Source organism: Lotus japonicus, chromosome 2 (genome assembly GCF_012489685.1).
Source record: "Lotus japonicus ecotype B-129 chromosome 2, LjGifu_v1.2".
In the NCBI taxonomy this organism is placed as follows: Eukaryota; Viridiplantae; Streptophyta; class Magnoliopsida; order Fabales; family Fabaceae; genus Lotus; species Lotus japonicus.
The window spans coordinates 68,324,878-68,344,006 of record NC_080042.1 but is presented as its reverse complement, the minus strand read 5'-3'; the positions used below and the strand labels follow the sequence as shown (position 1 = coordinate 68,344,006).

Genomic DNA, 19,129 nt, shown 5'->3' with positions numbered 1-19,129 from the left:
ACATTAAACTTGTTATTGAACTGGTCGAACTTGATCCCTCAAATTTAATTTTTGATCCAGCACAATGACACGTCTGGTCCATTTGACTAACGTTTAATTTTTTCAATTGACTATTAAAAAATATTATTAATTCCCATGAGCTAGTTGACTAAGAGAATCTCCAATGCAATGTTGCTAGTTGTGTTTTTTAAACACTATTTTGGTGGACTTAAATTGTTACATAGAATTTAAGCAATGCAATCAGAATTCGCTCCACGGTTGCTTATTTTACTTTTGTGAGACCTTCTATCCATTTTAGTTGCTTTCTCTACGCAACAACATTTTTACTTGCTATCACATGTAATTCTTTTATTTTATTTTCTCTCAATAAACATGAACTAACTCAATTTATTATATTAATTAACTCAACAAAATTAAACCCAACATTCATCTTCTTCCTCCTGCTCTTTCCTCAACCTTCATCTTCGACTCATGCTTCAAAGAAAAACCAAGCACCACTAACCCAACACCATCACTACCCCCCTCCCCTCACCCAACACACCACCATCACCGAAACCCTCAAACCCTCTTCCACCAACACCAACCTCCCTCAACCTTCATTGTTCTCCTCTCAACAAATTAGAAATCCACGGAAGGTAGGAGGCGACGAGCAGGAGGCTTATACTTTGAATTCGACCCTCTTCGTTTTCTTTGCGAATTGGACATGAAATCCCGGTTTCCCAGTATAGTCTTTGGGTTTTCTGCAGCAAAGTCTTCACATTTACCATTTGTTTTTTTAGGGACCAATTTCGCACAAAGAACATAAATGGAGGACGAAAAGTGCAATAAAGTCTTTTTAAAATAAAAAAATATGTTTAATTCTTTATGAAAATTTGAATAACTATCAACCCAAAAAAATATCACTTATCTCTTGATAAAGATGAGTAATAGTGTTTCCAAAAAATCATATGTAAGTGATTGCATTATATCTACTTGTTTTCAATTTTTAGTTTTTTACCTTGTTTCCACTTCTATTATAACCTGAAACACAAACACATCGTTGGTTGCAGTCACTCCAACACACACGTCAAACGAACAAACTGCAAAAGCTAAAGCTAAGAACCAGAACCACACGCAATACATCATCCAATTCATTCAAACCTTTCTTCGAATCCAGGTTCCAAAAACGTGAACATGAATCGCAAGTTAGTTAGTTAGGTAGTTAGTTTTGGAAATTGATCGATCGGAATCGATCGATGGGGAACAAAATCGCGCGCACGACGCAGGTATCGGCGTCGGAGTACTACCTGCACGAGCTGCCGTCGACGTACAATCTGGTCCTGAAGGAGGTTCTAGGTCGCGGCCGTTTCTTCAAGTCGATTCAGTGCAAGCACGACGAGGGTTTGGTCCTCGTCAAGGTTTATTTCAAGCGCGGCGATTCGCTTGATCTCTTTGACCATGAGCGCCGTCTCTCTCAGATCAAGGAGATTTTCACCGCCATTGATCATCCTCACGTTTGGCCCTTTCAGGTTCATTGCTGAATGAGCACTCAGTTTCGTTGAATGACATTGTTTTTTTTAGTGTGTGTTTGGATTAGTGTTAGTGGAATTGATTCTACTAAAATTTGTGTGTGGTGAACATGAGTTAAAATGATGTGATTTATGTTTGGATACCTTTATGAGGAAAGTGGGTTTTATAGGGTAATGTGATGAAATTCAGTTGGGAAATCTCAGAATTGATGATGTTTAACGCAGAAGGAGGAACTATTTGTTGTGGCAAGTAAAATAGATGCTATAGAATTGTTTCTGCTTAACTGGTACACCCAAACATCATTTCAACTGGTTAGCAGTGTTGTCAAATGGCGGTTATAGTGGCGTATAGCGCAGCGCTCTGAGGGGTCACCGTTATTCTGCTATTAGCCAATATTTTCCACTATGAGGGTTTGAAATAGCGTATTTTTTGGATTTCCGCGATCCGCGATTAACAACACTGCCGGTTAGAATTGATTTTAACCCAGTAGAATTGATTATGGGACGGGAAAAAGAGGAGAGATATATACAAGTGTAAGGTGGGTGTAAAAATTGAGGTGTGAAAAGAAAAAGATGGAAACTTTTGTATGGTTTGTGAGGGAATTTCGATGCTCTGTTTAGTTACTGAAAGAATTTAGATATTGTGCTCTTTTTTTTTTTTGACATCTAGTTTTGTTTAGATTGCTAATGTGGCGGTGTGATGATGCAGTTTTGGCAAGAGACGGATAAAGCAGCGTACCTTTTGAGACAGTATTTCTTTCATAATCTGCATGATCGATTAAGCACTAGGCCTTTTCTTAGTTTCGTTGAGAAGAGATGGTTGGCTTTTCAGGTCTTGTTCACTCTGTTGATTTCCCTAAAATTTTAGCGCATGAAGGTTTTGTATTTTTGTTGACAATTTTATCTGTGGGTTTGTGGATGATGTGCAGTTGGTTTTAGCTGTGAAACAGTGCCACGAGAAGGGAGTGTGTCATGGTAAGTCTTGTACTGATTGAAACCTAAGCCTTTTAAGATATACACAACTAGAAAAGAGAGTGTGGAGTGGAGTGCAGAAAAGTTTTCTGATTGGCAATGCGTTGATACTATTTTGTGTTATTTTTCTTTTTATTAGGTGATATCAAGTGTGAGAATGTACTGATTACATCCTCGAATTGGCTTTACCTTGCCGACTTTGCATCTTTCAAACCCACTTACATTCCATATGATGACCCATCTGATTTCTCTTTTTTCTTTGACACTGGGGGAAGAAGACTCTGTTATCTAGCGCCTGAGGTTGGTTCCTTTTCCTTTATCTGTTTGATATATTTTTATTATTTATCTTATTTCTTTCTTGTCTCAACCAAGATAATTTTGTGCTATTATCGAGTTACAAAATAGATCCTACATGTTGTCTTGTGTATCTATTGCATATGATAATACTGGATTTTCACTTCTACCTTTCTTAGTTAATGTAAATTTTAGTATAAAGATGCTAGTGGAATTCATAAAGATAACCCTTTGTTTGGAGGCATAATTATGTTGTGAATTAACTAATTAAGCAAGTAGCCTGGATGACTTGATTAAACTAACACTCTATTAGTTATGAAACCTTTGTTTATCACAGGTTCATTAATAACACAGATCCTGTTCTTTGGAACTGGAACTGAGGTGAACAAAAAATCTGTCATTAGTTTAGATGGTCACTTTCTAGATTTTTATTTTGTATTCAACAAATTTTTCCTATATGCAAAATTACTGTACATTATTTTTGTTTGTTTGTTGAGAGTAGAAAAAATGCAATTAGTGAGGGAAAGCATTAATGCATCTATAGTGTACCACTGTACCACTACAGCTACTTATGTGTTTTCACTTTTCCTGTCAGAGATTTTATGAACATGGAGGGGAGATGCAGGTGGCACAAGATGCCCCCTTAAAGCCATCAATGGATATATTTGCTGTCGGGTGAGCATTCCTTGCTGCAAAAATCTTGATCTTGCAGAAAATGTTTTAGTTTTCCAACTACATTTCAGGCTTCAATAAGAACATTTATGCTAATGAAATTTAATTATCTGACTTAACAATGAAGAAAATAATTATGCCTACTTGTTATTGCATTAATATAACATTCAAGGCATTATACTGTTGTGATTATGGTGATGTTTTAGTTCGCTATAAGTTTATTTTATCCATTCATGTTGGACCTGAACTCTCTAGTCTCTAGATCTATTTTGTTGAACAGTAACTAATCCAGTCTTGTAGTGATTTCGCATCTTTAATTACTGTTTTCTTGTTATTCTTTGTGCTCTTTCTTTTCTAAGGTGCAAACATCATTTACTTCTTCAGGTGTGTAATTGCTGAACTTTTCCTTGAGGGGCAGCCACTATTTGAACTGTCTCAACTTCTTGCTTATCGCAGAGGGCAATATGATCCAAGTCAACATCTTGAAAAAGTAATCTATACGTGTGTGTTTGTTTGTCTTGTCTAGTCCTTCTGTGCTCACATCAGTAGGGATCCCCTCTGACTATGCTCATGACTCATTCTTTAATATTTAAAATATTTTATTATCTATGGGTGCAGATACCAGATATTGGAATCCGTAAGATGATTCAGCACATGATTCAGTTAGAACCAGAGTCTCGATTTTCTGCGGAAAGATACTTAAAGGAATATGCTGCAGTTGTATTCCCAACCTATTTTTCGCCATTTTTGCATGATTTTTACCGTTGCTGGAGTCCTCTTCATTCTGATATGAGGGTATATGGCTTTACTGAAATATGTTTGTCATTAGTTATTTTATGCTTTCTCTAAAAAGCTCCCTCTATGCACAAGGTCCAGGGGGCCGGACCCACTTTGTGGGTCTAATGTATGCAGCCTTACCTTGCATTTTTGCATGTCACATGGCAGCAACCTTACCATTGCTCCGAGGTTCGCCCTCTCATTTGATGCTTTCTCTGACTTACTTATTTTGTATTGATACCGTGTGAACAATTTATGTAGGTTTTGCTATGCCAGAGTGCTTTCCAGGAGATACTGAAACAAATGATGAACACGCATTCATCTAATGATGCAGGTGTTACTTCTGGGGAACTTTTGGAAGAGATGTTTGCTAAAGAAAGTGTAAGTTTCATGAAGGACTCACTGATGAAAAGAGAGGACATAGGCAAAGGCTTAGTTCATGACAATTATGAACTTCTTGGTGATATTAATAGCCTCCTGAGGGATGCTAAAATAAATAAGTATCCATCTGGTCCCAGACATGTAACAGGAAATGCACACAATTCTACCTTTCCTGAAAATCTAAAAAGTTTGCAGTCGCCTGGTGAATTGCTTCAAACTATCTCCAATGCATTTCGAGGAAATGATCATCCCTTTCTGAAAAGTATTACCATGAATGATTTAAATACATTGATGTCTGAGTATGATAGTCAATCAGATACATTTGGAATGCCTTTTCTGCCAGTACTAAAGGATAGCATGAGATGCGAAGGCATGGTTTTGATAACTTCTTTGCTCTGCTCGTGCATACGCAATGTCAAGTTGCCTCACCTGAGGAGGGCTGCTGTACTCTTGTTGAAGGCTTCCGCCCTATATATTGACGATGAAGATCGTTTGCAGCGTGTTATCCCATATGTGATTGCAATGATTTCTGATCCAGCAGCAATTGTTCGTTGTGCTGCTTTGGAGACTTTGTGTGACATTCTGCCCTTAGTGCGAGATTTTCCTCCCAGTGATGCAAAGATATTTCCCGAGTACATTCTTCCTATGCTCTCTATGCTTCCTGATGATCCAGAGGAAAGTGTGAGGATATGCTATGCCAGCAATATAGCTAAGCTGGCACTAACTGCTTATGGATTCTTGATACACTCAATAAGCTTGAGTGAGGCAGGTGTCCTTGATGAATTGAGTTCACCACAGAAGCCATTGATATCATCTACTCAGACCTCTGGAAGAGTGAAGAGGATACATAGTGATGTCCAACTTTTGCAGCTGAGGAAATCAATTGCAGAGGTTGTCCAAGAACTTGTCATGGGTCCAAAGCAAACACCAAATATTAGGAGAGCACTTCTTCAGGACATTGCTAAACTGTGCTACTTCTTTGGTGTGAGACAGAGTAATGACTCTCTCTTACCTATCCTTCCTGCTTTCTTAAATGATCGGGATGAGCAATTAAGGGCAGTGTTCTATGAAAAAATTGTTTATGTCTGCTTTTTTGTGGGTGAAAGAAGTGTTGAAGAATATCTTTTACCTTACATTGAGCAAGCTTTAAGTGACATGACGGAAGCTGTCATTGTTAGAGCATTAGAATGTTTGGCTATTCTATGCAAAAGTGGGTTCTTCCGGAAGAGGATATTGCTTCAAATGATAGAACGTGCCTTTCCTTTGTTGTGCTATCCTAGTGAATGGGTACGAAGATCAGTGGTCTCTTTCATTGCTGCTAGCAGTGAAAGCTTAGGTGCAGTAGATTCTTATGTTTTTCTTGCTCCTGTTATACGGCCTTTCCTCCGTAGACAACCTGTGTCTCTTGCTTCCGAGAAAGCTCTTTTGTCATGTTTAAAACCTCGGGTTTCAAGACAGGTTTTCTATGAAGTCTTGGAGAATTCCAGGAGTTCAGACATGTTAGAAAGACAGAGGAAGATATGGTATAGTTCATCACAATCTAAGCTTTGGGAAATGGATTTACTGAAAAAAGGAATTGATGAGTTGGACTCGTTAAAGAACTGGAGTGACAAGCAACAGGGTCCTGGGGTTCAACAAGCTGTTGGCACTGCCTTTCAAGAGCCAGGCCTAACTGATTGTGACAAAGCTGAGGCAAAATTGAGAGATATTGGGGCCTTTATGCATAGTGATAGCAATATTGTGGGTCATCGTGATTCCCAGGGCTTGGAAAAGTTACAGTTTTCAGGGTTTATGTCACCAACTTTTAGTGGTGTGAACAGTTTGACATATGAAAAGCCATCAGAAGGCATACCTTTGTACTCCTTCAGTGTAGACAGACGAGGAATGGGAATACCTCCTGCAGCATCTGATTCTCCTCTACAAATGAATTCTCTGGGTGTTAGTTCATCTGCGATGCCTTGGGTTAATCCACTTAGTAAGTCCTTTAGTTTGGCTAATTCAGTTCCAGCTCCGAAGCTATTTTCAGGTTCTTTCAGCATCACCAATGGTTCAAAACAGTTCCACAGAGTGGTACATGAACCAGATTCCAGGGAAAATGAGCCAGCCTATGTTAATAGCACATTTCAAGACGCAGGATCATCTTCTAATAGTAAAGGTACTTCACTTTCACCAGAAGATGCTACTGCCCAAACTGATCTATCAGGATTTTCATCTTTTGCTCGGACATCCATTCCCGATTCTGGTTGGAGGCCACGTGGGGTGTTGGTTGCACACCTCCAGGAGCACCGTTCAGCTGTCAGTGACATAGCGATTTCTTCTGATCAAAGCTTCTTTGTGAGTGCATCTGATGACTCTACAGTTAAGATTTGGGATTCCAGGAAACTGGAAAAAGACATTTCATTCAGGTCAAAGCTAACTTATCACCTGGAGGGAAGCCGTGCATTATGTGCGGCAATGCTTCCAGGTTCTGCACAAGTAATAGTTGGAGCATCTGATGGATTTATTCATATGTTTTCTGTTGATCATATCTCTAGAGGTCTAGGGAATGTTGTTGAGAAGTATTCAGGTATTGCTGACATCACAAAGAAGGATATTAAGGAAGGTGCCATACTCTGCCTTTCAAATTGCCCTCTGGATAATTATACCGTTATGTATAGCACCCAGAACTGTGGTGTTCATCTGTGGGATACTAGGTCAAATTCCAATACCTGGACCCTGAAAGCTACTCCTGAGGAGGGCTATGCTTCTTCTCTGGCATCAGGGCCTTGTGGCAATTGGTTTGTATCAGGATCATCCAGGGGTGTCATTACACTTTGGGATCTGAGGTTTCTTGTACCTGTGAACTCTTGGAAGTGTTCTCTCTCTTGCCCTATCGAAAAGATGTGCCTCTTTCTTCCTCCGAATGCTTCTCTGTCTTCAACTGCTAGGCCCCTTGTTTATGTGGCTGCTGGCTCCAATGAAGTTTCTCTTTGGAATGCAGAGAATGGTAGTTGTCACCAGGTATGGGGCCGTTTTAGTTGTTTATGGATAGTCAAAGCAGTATGTGCTACAACAAAACCCAGTGCAACTAATTTCTGTTTCAACTATGTACTAGGAGCTTTGTATATTTTATAAATTATATGAGCTGGTTCCATGACGTTTATGACATGAACCTCTATCCAGGTTGCATAGAAGTTATAACTTCGTGGAATCACATGATATTTCATACTGATATTACTGTGATTATTGTTCTGTTCATTTAACAAATCTTCTTGCAGGTACTGAGGATGGCCAATTATGACAGTGATGCAGAAATGTCTGATCTGCCTTGGGCCTTATCCAGACCTTCAACTAAGACAACTTCTCAATCTGATCCAAGACGAAATGTTAATCGCAAGTATGGAGTTGATGAGTTAAATGAGCCTCCTCCTCGTCTTCCTGGTATCCGTTCTTTACTTCCCTTGCCAGGGGGTGATTTATTGACTGGGGGCACTGATTTAAAGATACGTCGATGGGATCATTACAGGTTTGTGATGAATTTCAATCTTGCTTACTCGTTTTTCCTGCAAAACTGGTCTAATTGAAATTGCCTATATTTTTTTTTGATCCAGTCCTGACAGAAGTTACTGCATTTGTGGACCAAACATAAAAGGAGTAGGAAGTGATGATTTTTACGAAACAAAATCTAGTTTTGGAGTGCAAGTTGTACAGGTAATTTATGTTTCAGTAGATTGTTCAGAATATCGGCAGGCATAGATTTAACCTTCTTCTACTTTCATAAACAGGAGACAAAAAGACGTCCTCTTACAACCAAGGTGACAGCGAAGGCAATCCTTGCTGCTGCTGCTACTGATTCTGCCGGGTGCCATCGTGATTCTATTGTTTCTTTGGCTTCTGTTAAGTTAACCCAGAGACTCTTACTGTCCAGTGGTAGAGATGGAGCCATCAAGGTCTGGAGATAAATTACTAAAGTTCATCCGGGCATATTGCTGTACATAATTAGTGTAAATTCCTAGTACTTGAAACTGTGTATAGTAAGTTATAGCCTTATAGGAACTGCTAACCCATTAAGTCGCCACTAAAGCCCCCTTAAATTTCCCAATTTTTGGTGTACCCTTCTCTGTATAGGTAAGTAGGGAATTAGATAAATTTAACGTTTAGTTTATTCACAATACTACATCTTTTGAATGCCAGGGGTGCTGGATGCTGGTAAAGATTAACTAAACTCAATACATCTGTACTTAGTGTTCTAACAAGCAGATTTCATTCAACAGTTGATTCGTTTTTGCTCTCTCTCTCTCTCTCTCTCTCTCTCTCTCTCCCTCTCCCTCTCCCTCTCCCTCTCCCTCTCCCTCTCCGTGTGTATGGATCTCAAAATCAACAGTTGATTCTAAGTTAATCCAGTTGGACTTGAAGGAGGGTCAATAAGTAAAGATCACAAGTCACAACTCCAAGTAAAAGTGAACAAAGTAGACCGATGAATCATCTATTTTATAAGTATTATTATTTATTTATTCGTATGGAGATGTAATTTATCATCTTGATGAAATAACATGTATGAATTTTGGTACTAGTTTGACTCATAACAAATGGAGAAACCGCAATGATTCTTCAAACTGGGTTAACTTCATGTTTCATGGAGCCTAATTTAGTTGGATGGCTCTGCCCCAACAAGTTATAAAAAATCATTCCCGGGTAAGTGTGGATTCTCAGGAATATTATGATGAGAATGTATTCTCAGGCATTTTTTAAAAAAGTGTTTGGTTGATAAATTCAATTTCCATGTAGGTTTTTAAAATTCATTTAATTAAAATATTTAAAAATATAAAATTTGAAGTAAAAAGAGAAGTTAGTGAGAAATAACTTCCATTCCCATGGGAATGCAATATGGGAATGTTATTACTGGGAATCTTCAAAAAATGTGTTTGGTAATAAATTCAATTCCCGGGAATCCTTTTTATATTTTTAAAAATAATTAAAACATACATTTTGTTAGGAATGTGAATAAATAATGTAATTCCTAAATTGTTCTTATTATATATAATGTTTAAATACGTTTAATATTTTTCAAGTATTAAAAATATGAAATTTCTAAATAAAAAATACGTTAATTTTTTTTTTCAATGTAAGCATTAAAAATGCACAAACAACTTTATAACAATAGTTGTAACAAGAGTTAAAAAAAAAATAGTTGTAACAAAAAAAAAGCTTTATAACAGTATCAACTTTTTATTAAGGCAAACTTTTACATGTTGGTTGGTGAGAGGGGGTTATAATGTTGTTTGCCTCATACCCAATAAGTGAATGCCAAGTGGAGGTTTATGTCATGTCATTTTAACTTATAAAAATTTTAAATTAGTCCTACAACTATTTATATTGTAAATTTTACATTAAATAAAAAACAGTTTTTTTTTCAGAAAATAAATATTTTTTGGTTTTCAAATTGATTAAAATTAATTAAACATTTCAAGTTTGGGGAAAATTTGTTAACCTAAACTTTCTTCCTCAACTGCTTGGTGTTTCATATTTCTATATCGTGTTCATCTTCTTCTCTGGCATGCCGTCGTGCTTTGTCGCGGTGCCGTCATGCTTAGCCAGGCTGGTCTAATGAGAGGTGTTGTTCCAATGGCACTCGCTTACAACCGTAGGAGCGCTACTCCTGATTAGAGTTTTCGTTTTTTTTCTTCTGGAAAATTGAATGATTGATCTCTTAGTCAAACCAAAATGATAAAAATAGTCGTAACTGGAGATAGGATTTGTTGCATAAAAACTCATACTATTATATATTGTAGTTCACCATGTCGGGCCATACCTCACTGCGAGGCAATATGCTATCATGATCAGGAGCACCATTTGGTGTTGCAGGTGTCAACATCTATTGGTGATGTATATTTAAAGAAACATAATTTCTACATAGACCCTATTTTTCAGCAATTTGGAAATCAAGGAGGCATGTGCTCAAAAATGAAGTTGGAAGAGGAAGAGTGGGCAGCGGTGATGGAGGTTGCGGCTGGAAATTTTGAGAAAAGGAATGTGGCGCAGAGATGAACAGTTGTGGCTGGAACTTTTAGGTTTAATTTAATTTTTTTAATTTCAAAAATAATTCAGATATATAAATAGTTGGGGGACAAAATACAAAAGTTAAAAAGTTTAGGGACCCAAATTTAAAACATAAAATGTACTGGTCAAATAGATGACTTGGCATCTTAGCTCCTTACTATTGGTTACTATAGGGGGGCATGGCTACTGGTTAAAACACAAACAACATTTTTAAGTTTGCTTTTTATTAATTAACTCAAAATGAAAAGTCACCTTGCTACCAAGGCTTCTTGTATCAGATGTGGAGCGGCTGTTGAAGATGCAGAGCATGTGCTCCGCCGCTGCCCTGGTTCCGTCTGGGTTCGCGGCCAATTGGGAAGACTTCTACCATGGATTTCAGCTTCTGCACCTTTCCGCCACTGGTTATTTGGTCACCTTCAGAATAGAGATAATACTCTGTTTTGTGCCATGGCATGGAATCTCTGGAAGTGGAGAAACTCTTTCGTGTTTGAGCAGGTTCCTTGGCAGCCGGGTGATGTGATGCGACGCATTCATCTGGACACGGTTGAATTTCACAGGTTGGCCCAGGGCACGCAGCGATCAAATCCCATAGCATCCGACGGGATAAATTCTGTGATGTTGTATACTGACGGAAGCTGGAACCCCCAGGTAAATAGAATGGGGAGTGGAGGTGTACTTCTGGATGAAATTGGCTGCTGGATTTGTGGTTTCGCAGCAAGTTTAGGTGGCGGTGATGCTCTCAAGTCGGAACTCTTGGCAATGAAGAAGGGTCTGACGCATGTTTGGGAGATGGGAATTAAATCTGTTACTTGCTACACAGATTGCCTGGAAGCTCAGCAAATCATTACAAACAATCAGGACGTGGACACTTATTGGCACAAAGATGAGATTATTGCTATTCGAGCATTGCTTAACAAGGAATGGAGAGTGTTTGTTAATTATGTACCCCGAGAACGGAACCAAGTTGCTGATGCCCTCGCCAAGCTCGCTGTTAATGAGAATTGGGATTGGAAGCTCTGGTCTCAACCACAACCAACAGTGATATCCCTGCTATGTCAGGACGTTCTTAGCTAGTTTCTTTTGTTTTGTTTATTGTTTTCTTTCCTACTGTAACAAAAAAAAAATGAAAAGTCACAAACAACTTATCCCTTTTTCAAAATATTTTCCACTAGACTACATTTGCCTTAAATCACTGAAGTAGAAAGATGTAAATGGAGGCAACAACATGCAACTAAAAAAAAACAGAAATGGATGTGGAATGGTTGCTGGACAAACGTGGATATTAAAACAAATTAAAGGGTCAAAATGAAACTTTAACGTACAAAATTCAATCCCACGATCTCATCATGCCTGGGTATCTTTGATATACCCACCCTCAAGCTTGGGAATGGATCACTATGGTAACATGTGCAAATAATTTACCCGGGAATATATCATACCTGAGTATATATTTTTGTAATCTCCTACCAAATGTGGGTATCTACTTTCCCACACCTCACATTCCTGGGAATGTATTTTATAACCCTCTAACAAACGCCTCCTAAGTTGTGGGCTATCCACCACATCTTTCTTAAATTTACATAAATATAGAGTTCATTTTGAACTTATTCTGCACCAGATTTTTCCATTCAAGCACTAAAAAGCCGATAAAAGATGGATGCCTTCTATTCGGACTCCCCCCACATCTATTTGAATCCCCTTTAAAATGTAAAAACACTTATTTACGCACTTTTAAAGTGCGACCATAACACACTTTCAAAAGCACTTCCAAAGTGCGAGCGAAAATTGAAAATAAATGTGCGGGGAGTCTGAATAGATGTCGGGGGGTCCGAATAACAATTACCAAATATTAATCACATAATCATTTTTGTATCTCTCACCTGTTTGCATAGGTAGTGTAAGGAGTTACTATGTACCTTTCACTTAAAGACTGATTTTATTATTAGACTCACTATTTTATATATGGAACATTGAGTGATTGTTTCGCACATCAGAAAATAAATTTAAAATTTAATTAAAAAAATCAGAAAACTCTACTATGGAAAGTAGACCCGAATTAGAAAACTGGACTTTTGGCGAGTTATACAAGATCTATTACTATTGACCAAAAAAACAACAAGATTACTCTTGCAGCTATCGTAATGAGTGAGAGAGAATTTGAAACAAAGGGAGAAAATTGAAATTGTTAATTGAATAATGAGTGAATGAGTCACTAATTTAAGAACTTGCATAACTAATAAATGATATAAAAGATGTAACTGCTACTCTTATTAGTATGAGAAAACAAAGCTAAGTCATTGAAGGGGATACCTTGTTCTATAGAAGGAGTTACTAGAAAGTAAGAATTAAACTAGAAACTTGCACTATAATTACTATTTACAAACATGAATAGAGAAGTATCCAATTCAGATTAGGGATTCACATGGCTTCTCAAATCTAATTATTGAAGATTGACACCTTGTAAAACCATGCATGAGGAATTAACTTGCAACTAATAATTCAAATTGCAAAGTTCATTTCACAGATGCTAGGCAGAGAAAATCCTAAATAGCTTCTTTGAGGTTTGAAAGATCTATGAATCACACATCATATATACTTATCCTTATGGAGATGCAAGTTATCATCAATGGAAAATGTGCAAGCTACTCATGTTAGTTGACCTGAAAGAACTAACGAGGCCTGTCTGATAACTCTTGAGACTCTCCATACTTCGTGTGATACACGATGCCATGATTCTGCACTATGTACATTTTTTGCCATTTTTACAGCATCATCAATTCCAGGGAAAGATTGGGAGCCATAATCATTATGCTTTGATGGTCCATATATCTGTAAAATGGGGGGAAATAAAATTGAAGAGGAAGACATAGATAATTGAATGTTTCAGTTACTTAAACAAAAACTTTCTGCTACATAACTAGACTAAGACTGGAACTAGGAGATGCTAAGGGAGGAGTTATTGCCAATTTTGGTCCATATTTAACATGTATTTAATTTCATCCTTTTTTAAATATAACCAATTCCATCTTTACTAAGCACCCCTGGATTAGTCAAAACATTTCATTTATTGCTGGCTAGAGTTTCCTCCATATAATATTCACATAGCATTGGTTGGTGACCTGGAAATGACTCCTTTTTGACTAAATACTTACCAAATGCTTTGTACCACAAAAGAATAATAAAAAACTTACCAAATGTTTATACCATGACATTCCAAAGAGACCGTCTCTGTCAGTGAATGCACGCTCAGCCATCATCAGTCTATCGTTCAGCTCTCTCACTTTCAAATGGTCCTCATTCCTTGTTGTCCATCCTTTACTTGCTTCTAATTCCTGAAGAACCTCATTTCAATGTTTTGCGCTTCTCATCTCTTCTAAAAAATGTATTCAAGAATTGTAACATACCTTTCTCTGGTTATTTATCACGGTTGCTGCTTTCTCAAGCTCCTTAATGGACGTGAATATAGGAATCAAATTTATTTCTTTGTTTGAAATCTCGTTTTGCAGTTCCTCAACGCTAAGCTGTGATTTAAAGACTGTTGTAAGTATCTTGATGCTCTCATTGAGAATAGATTTTGTATAAAGCTACAATGTTCGATTAAATCAGTATCCAAGGTGGCAAACCTGAAGTTCCTTAGCATAGGATACATAATCAAAAGGTATGAATTTCTCATCTGCTAGCCAAAGTGCTACTAAACCCCAAACACTTGCAGCTGTTTTCCAGAACATAACCATTTAGTAATAAGCATGCGGTAAATAGTGGGCAAACTTTTCTGTGTTGATAATTTTCTAATATACTGAAAATGTAAAACTGAAACAGAACTTCAAATTATATGGATGTCGCTAGAGACAACTGAGATAGGGTTTACTGTGATAGAAATTGTAATAGAAACTTATGAGACCTACCTGCAACATGCCTTTGAAACATAGGATCACCGAATTTTTTCATCCAGATGAAATCATCATATAGTGAGTGGTATACTGGGTAACTTGCAATACCTGTGAGAAAAACATGATTTAAGTGTCCACTCAATGATGGGGCAACATTACATCTAGGCATCAAATGTTGAATTTGCTTGTTATTATGTGCATTAACCAATCAGAAAAGACTCCTAGTGAGCCTGTCTCTAAGATGAGCATGAGCATATCCAATTTTGATTTAATTCAAAGTGTTTTGTGATCTTTATCTTAATCAACTAAAATATAAGACTAGATGAATTATTGTTCTCTTACTTTAGAAGGAAAAAAAAAAAACATTCGAGGTGCTTTTTTCTCCAGTTCCAGTCCATTATAATTCAAATCAACAAACATTGTTTCAAAAGACAATCTCTTTTAATTCTGTTTAGTCCTAGCGCTTGTCATTCAGAACAACAACATCCAAGCCTTTTTCCACTAGGTGGGATCAATTTTAATCAGTCTCTGGCACAATGATCGGTTCTATATTAGTTTACAGATTGATTATTTACTTCTAAATCACAATTAACAATGTCCCCTAAAGTTTTTCTAGGTTTCCCTCTATCCCTAATCACCGGACTGTCTTCTATTTGGTTACCTCAGTTAACAGACACATGGAATTTGAATTTTTGTTTTTGGAATATGGAAATTGAACGAACCTAGATAGGGGAAGCATATAGGTGGCAAAGGGAATTACTGAACTTCCAACATAATCGTTACACACCGATCTTAACTCTCAAGTTTTAAGGACTTGAACCTGTTCTAATTGAGATTTATGCACCTTGGAATGTGGAATTTGAATTGTTCTACAATTGTTTATGACTTTTTTCTCTCATTTTGTTCATAAAAAAACCATTAATTAAACAAGGACATAATACAAGAAATGAGATGGTTAATATATCTGCATCTTAATGATTAAAAGAATGAGTTTTGTCTTTTACCCCCTCCGAAGGCCATATCAGCTGCTGGAATTCCCACATGCTGCAAAAAAGGTGCATAATCTGATCCTCCACCTCCTAACCTTCCAAACTTTCAAAATAGAACATTTTTTAGGAGTAAGATTTCGATATTCAGTTATACAGCTAATCTAAAGTTAAATCCCCTCTGACCACTAGCAGTATTGTTAAAATTAAAAGCATATTACATTGAATGTTCCTACTTTGCGATGCTGATTTTGGTCTTCCCTCAGTCTCTCTCCAGTGCTACCCCAAGACATTTAATTGGATTTATAACATAAACATGTAAACAACTGCAATAGTGCAATATTTACCAGAGAGGAACTACTTGAGCCTGTCCAGGATTCATAAATGCTCTGTGACGAGTTATCTGGGTCTTTGACCTACAAAAATCAAAATACAGAAAGTGGTTGGTGGCACCATCAAGTTTCATAACTACTTTTGAGAAATGCTGAATAGTACATTTTTTTTATCCACTCCCCTTGTGTATCTTTATCCACCCCATGTATTGTTACCCACTACTTGGCAGATTCAAATCCATTCATCACTAATTCATATGAAATAATTTGTACCCAAATCCAAATAGTGGCGCTCATCTTCTCTCACTGATTATGATATTTTTATTTCAACTTTTGCATTACCTGTTGAGTTGCTCTTTTAATCAATTCATCAAGCTGTGGAGTGGCACTGGCCTGAAATCCAGGTCCACCTACTCCGCAGTCAACGTTCAAGTAAGCAACTGCCCTTGAAGCAAGAATTTCCCTGTTTTCTTCAGCCCATTCCGTTGATCCTACCTAAAAGGAACGGTTGTATCAAACTATCATGGGGGCATGAACCATTGTGTATAACAAAAGAGAGAAAAGAGAAAGGAAATTACAAGACCATATTCCTCAGCATCCCAGTTACATAAGATAATTGTCCTTCTAGGTTTCCACCCTCTTTTCTGAAGCTTCCCCAATCTTTGGGCAACCTAAATTTCACGAATGAGTCCATTTTAATGGTATGGAAGAATCAACAAAACCATGTCTACAAACAAAGTTACCTCAAGTAATGCAGCAGTGCCACTATTGGGATCAACTGCTCCAAATGTCCAGGCATCCCTATGGTTGCCTAGAATGACATATCTACAAGTAGTTGCAAATGCGATTAAATGAAAAACTCAATAAAACAAGATTTTGAATTATCAATCATCATTGCCATTGAATGACAATGGTAAAAGGGAGGAATTCTTGCATACATACCGATCAGGCTCTTCTTCTCCTTCAATCACACCAATAACATTTTGAATTGTGGATATAACCTCCTCTCCCTTAAAAGCAATACCCAAAAATCCACAAACCAATCCAATAAATAATTCTACTTGATTGAACATTCAGATAACACTAGAAGGCTCTTTTGCATTCATGTGAAGTTTTCACCAGGCCATAACAGTTTATGAAATGCAACAAAAAAGAATGGCTAACCAATAAGTGTAACAAATTCACTGAAACTACTAGATTGATAACATACCGCGTAACTGAGGTTGAGAATTCCAGGTCCTGGTCCAACCCTGTAAATTGGTGCATCTTTGCTTCCTTGCCAATCATCCTGAGCAACAGGGCCACCAATTGACTTCAATATCTTTTCACCATCTGCAGCTGACACTGGCAATGAAGGTATCAAAGGAACATCACCTTCCTTCTCCACCTCATCCTTGGACAGCCTCTCACATTCACCACTACTCGCCCAACCAGGTGTTGTAGGGTCCCCTGCCCCCAAATACACCGACCCCGTCTGAACCCCGCTCGGCGGCAACCACTTCTCATCCGGGAAACACCGCGCCTTGCCAGCACCACCGTAGTCCTTCCTATCTGAATATATCACCACCCCTGCAGCACCTGCATCATATGCATTCCTCACAATGTCCCCTCTGTAGATTTTCCCATACTTTGCCAATACCACAGTTCCTGAAACGTTGACCCCCATCTTTCCCAGTGTCAAATAGTCCTCCACTCTTCCATAGTTCACATAAACCACAGGGCCAGTTGCAGTGCCTGACTTGGCATATGCGTGGAATGTAGGAACAACTTCATCTGCAACATCAGCATAAGGATCACCCTTGTAGATTTCTTGGCGGAGAAGGAAGTTTGTGGTGGGTTCTGGTGGCGGGTTTGTGAGCACCAAGGAGCGAGAAAGAGGGTATGAGAGGGAAACTTGATAGGAAGCAAAGTGAGTTGGTATGTTGCAGGAAGTGAGGACTGAGTGAACATAAGCTGCAGCTTCAGCGTTGGCTTCAGAACCTGCTATGTGGGGTCTGCGGGTGAGAGTTTGAAGGTGGTGAGCTATGGAGGCATTGTCTGATAGGGAGTTGGAGATGAAGAGAGAATGATAGGTAGATTTTGGGGTTTGTGTAAAGAGAAGCAACAAGTAAGAGGTGGCTATGGCTAATAAGGTAGTTCCTGTTTTGATCATTGCATCAGTTTAAGAGGAAAGAAATAGGTTCAGGTTTCTACTAGTACTACTTACTTATTTGGTGGATTCACTGGATTGTGTTAATTTGCTTGTTTGATGTTTGAGACCTAATCTTGAGCTGGTATCTTGGCTTCTCTGGTCTGTTCTGTTGGTGTTTGTGTGTGTGAGAGAGAGAGAGAGAGAGGGATTGTTATATTGTAGAGTATTTGGCATTTACTACATTACAGCTCTAACTGATAAGGAAAGCAAGTCAATCACTTAGCTATGGTTAGTAAAGGAACAATATATATGTGATATATGATTCAATATGACCGGAAAAAAGAGATAAATAGATATAATTAGGTGGTGTCCCTAATTATGCACCGTTTGATTGTACACATATTATTATGTTTAATATATGGTTTCACACATTTCTTTCTCTTTCTATCAATTTTCCCTGACTTTTTCTTCACATGTCTTTTCATTTTCTCATCACATCACTTATATCTCCCAATTTTTTTCTTCTTCTTCATATTCCTCTTCAATGTTTTGTTTCTTTAAGAATATCTTCAATGAAGGTTGCTTAATCTAGTTGGAGCACTTAAGCAACGTTGCTTATTTCGGAGCACCATGACATGACAATTCTGGTTGCTTAAATTTTAGTAACATTTTGCTTATTCTCTTTCTAATTACTTTTGGACTAAAAATATATTTTTTTTCTCTTTCATTCATAAACTTGAATAGTGTCATGATTTTAAAATAGTATAAATATATCAGATATAGTGAGACCCAACCAAAAGTAAAATAAGAAACCTTGGTTGGAGCGAAATCTGCATTAGTTGCTTAAATCCTATGTGACAGTTTGGACCCACCAAAATAATGTTGAAGCAACCCATGGTTGGAGATGCTCTAAGAGAGGGCCAAGAAAGAGAGCGGGTGAGACCCACAACTTTTCATAGTCTCTCCAAATTGGAGAAAAATGAGTTGATGGTTGTTTTTTATTTTTTACTCTGAACGCATATTAGTGGCGTTCCGCAATACCAGAAATGTCATTTAACCTCACAAGAGCTTTTAATTGTTAAAATTTTTTTTTTGCACCCAAAAAATATATTTCTCTCTTTTCTATCTCTCTACTATATTTCTCACC

General features: G+C 37.7%; 3 protein-coding genes across 4 annotated transcripts; 2 read left to right on the top strand and 1 right to left on the bottom strand.

Annotated features, from left to right (window-relative positions):
* The first annotated feature begins 1,016 nt into the window (after nt 1-1,016).
* Nucleotides 1,017-8,854, top strand: LOC130739048 (serine/threonine-protein kinase VPS15). Of its 2 annotated transcripts, XM_057591263.1 has the most exons (11): nt 1,017-1,508; nt 2,218-2,340; nt 2,438-2,483; nt 2,620-2,780; nt 3,370-3,449; nt 3,831-3,936; nt 4,065-4,241; nt 4,485-7,604; nt 7,862-8,109; nt 8,195-8,294; nt 8,369-8,854. In XM_057591263.1, the coding sequence occupies exons 1-11, from the start codon at nt 1,236-1,238 to the stop codon at nt 8,543-8,545; spliced, it is 4,611 nt and encodes a 1,536-aa protein (XP_057447246.1). In that variant the 5' UTR covers nt 1,017-1,235; the 3' UTR covers nt 8,546-8,854. The 2 variants fall into 2 exon arrangements, with proteins under 2 accessions (XP_057447246.1, XP_057447247.1); XM_057591264.1 differs by lacking the exons at nt 1,017-1,508; nt 2,218-2,340; nt 2,438-2,483; ... (2 more) ...; nt 3,831-3,936; nt 4,065-4,241 and adding an exon at nt 4,317-4,412.
* A 2,029-nt stretch (nt 8,855-10,883) lies between these two features.
* Nucleotides 10,884-11,717, top strand: LOC130736924 (uncharacterized). Its single transcript, XM_057588697.1, has one exon. The coding sequence runs from the start codon at nt 10,884-10,886 to the stop codon at nt 11,715-11,717; it is 834 nt and encodes a 277-aa protein (XP_057444680.1).
* A 1,172-nt stretch (nt 11,718-12,889) lies between these two features.
* Nucleotides 12,890-18,252, bottom strand: LOC130739047 (probable glutamate carboxypeptidase LAMP1). Its single transcript, XM_057591262.1, has 12 exons — nt 17,062-18,252; nt 16,794-16,861; nt 16,595-16,676; nt 16,430-16,522; nt 16,194-16,346; nt 15,867-15,935; nt 15,538-15,625; nt 14,549-14,641; nt 14,267-14,355; nt 14,048-14,164; nt 13,835-13,975; nt 12,890-13,472 (listed from the first exon to the last, which is right to left on the bottom strand). The coding sequence occupies exons 1-12, from the start codon at nt 18,001-18,003 to the stop codon at nt 13,290-13,292; spliced, it is 2,118 nt and encodes a 705-aa protein (XP_057447245.1). The 5' UTR covers nt 18,004-18,252; the 3' UTR covers nt 12,890-13,289.
* Nucleotides 18,253-19,129: the final 877 nt, after the last annotated feature.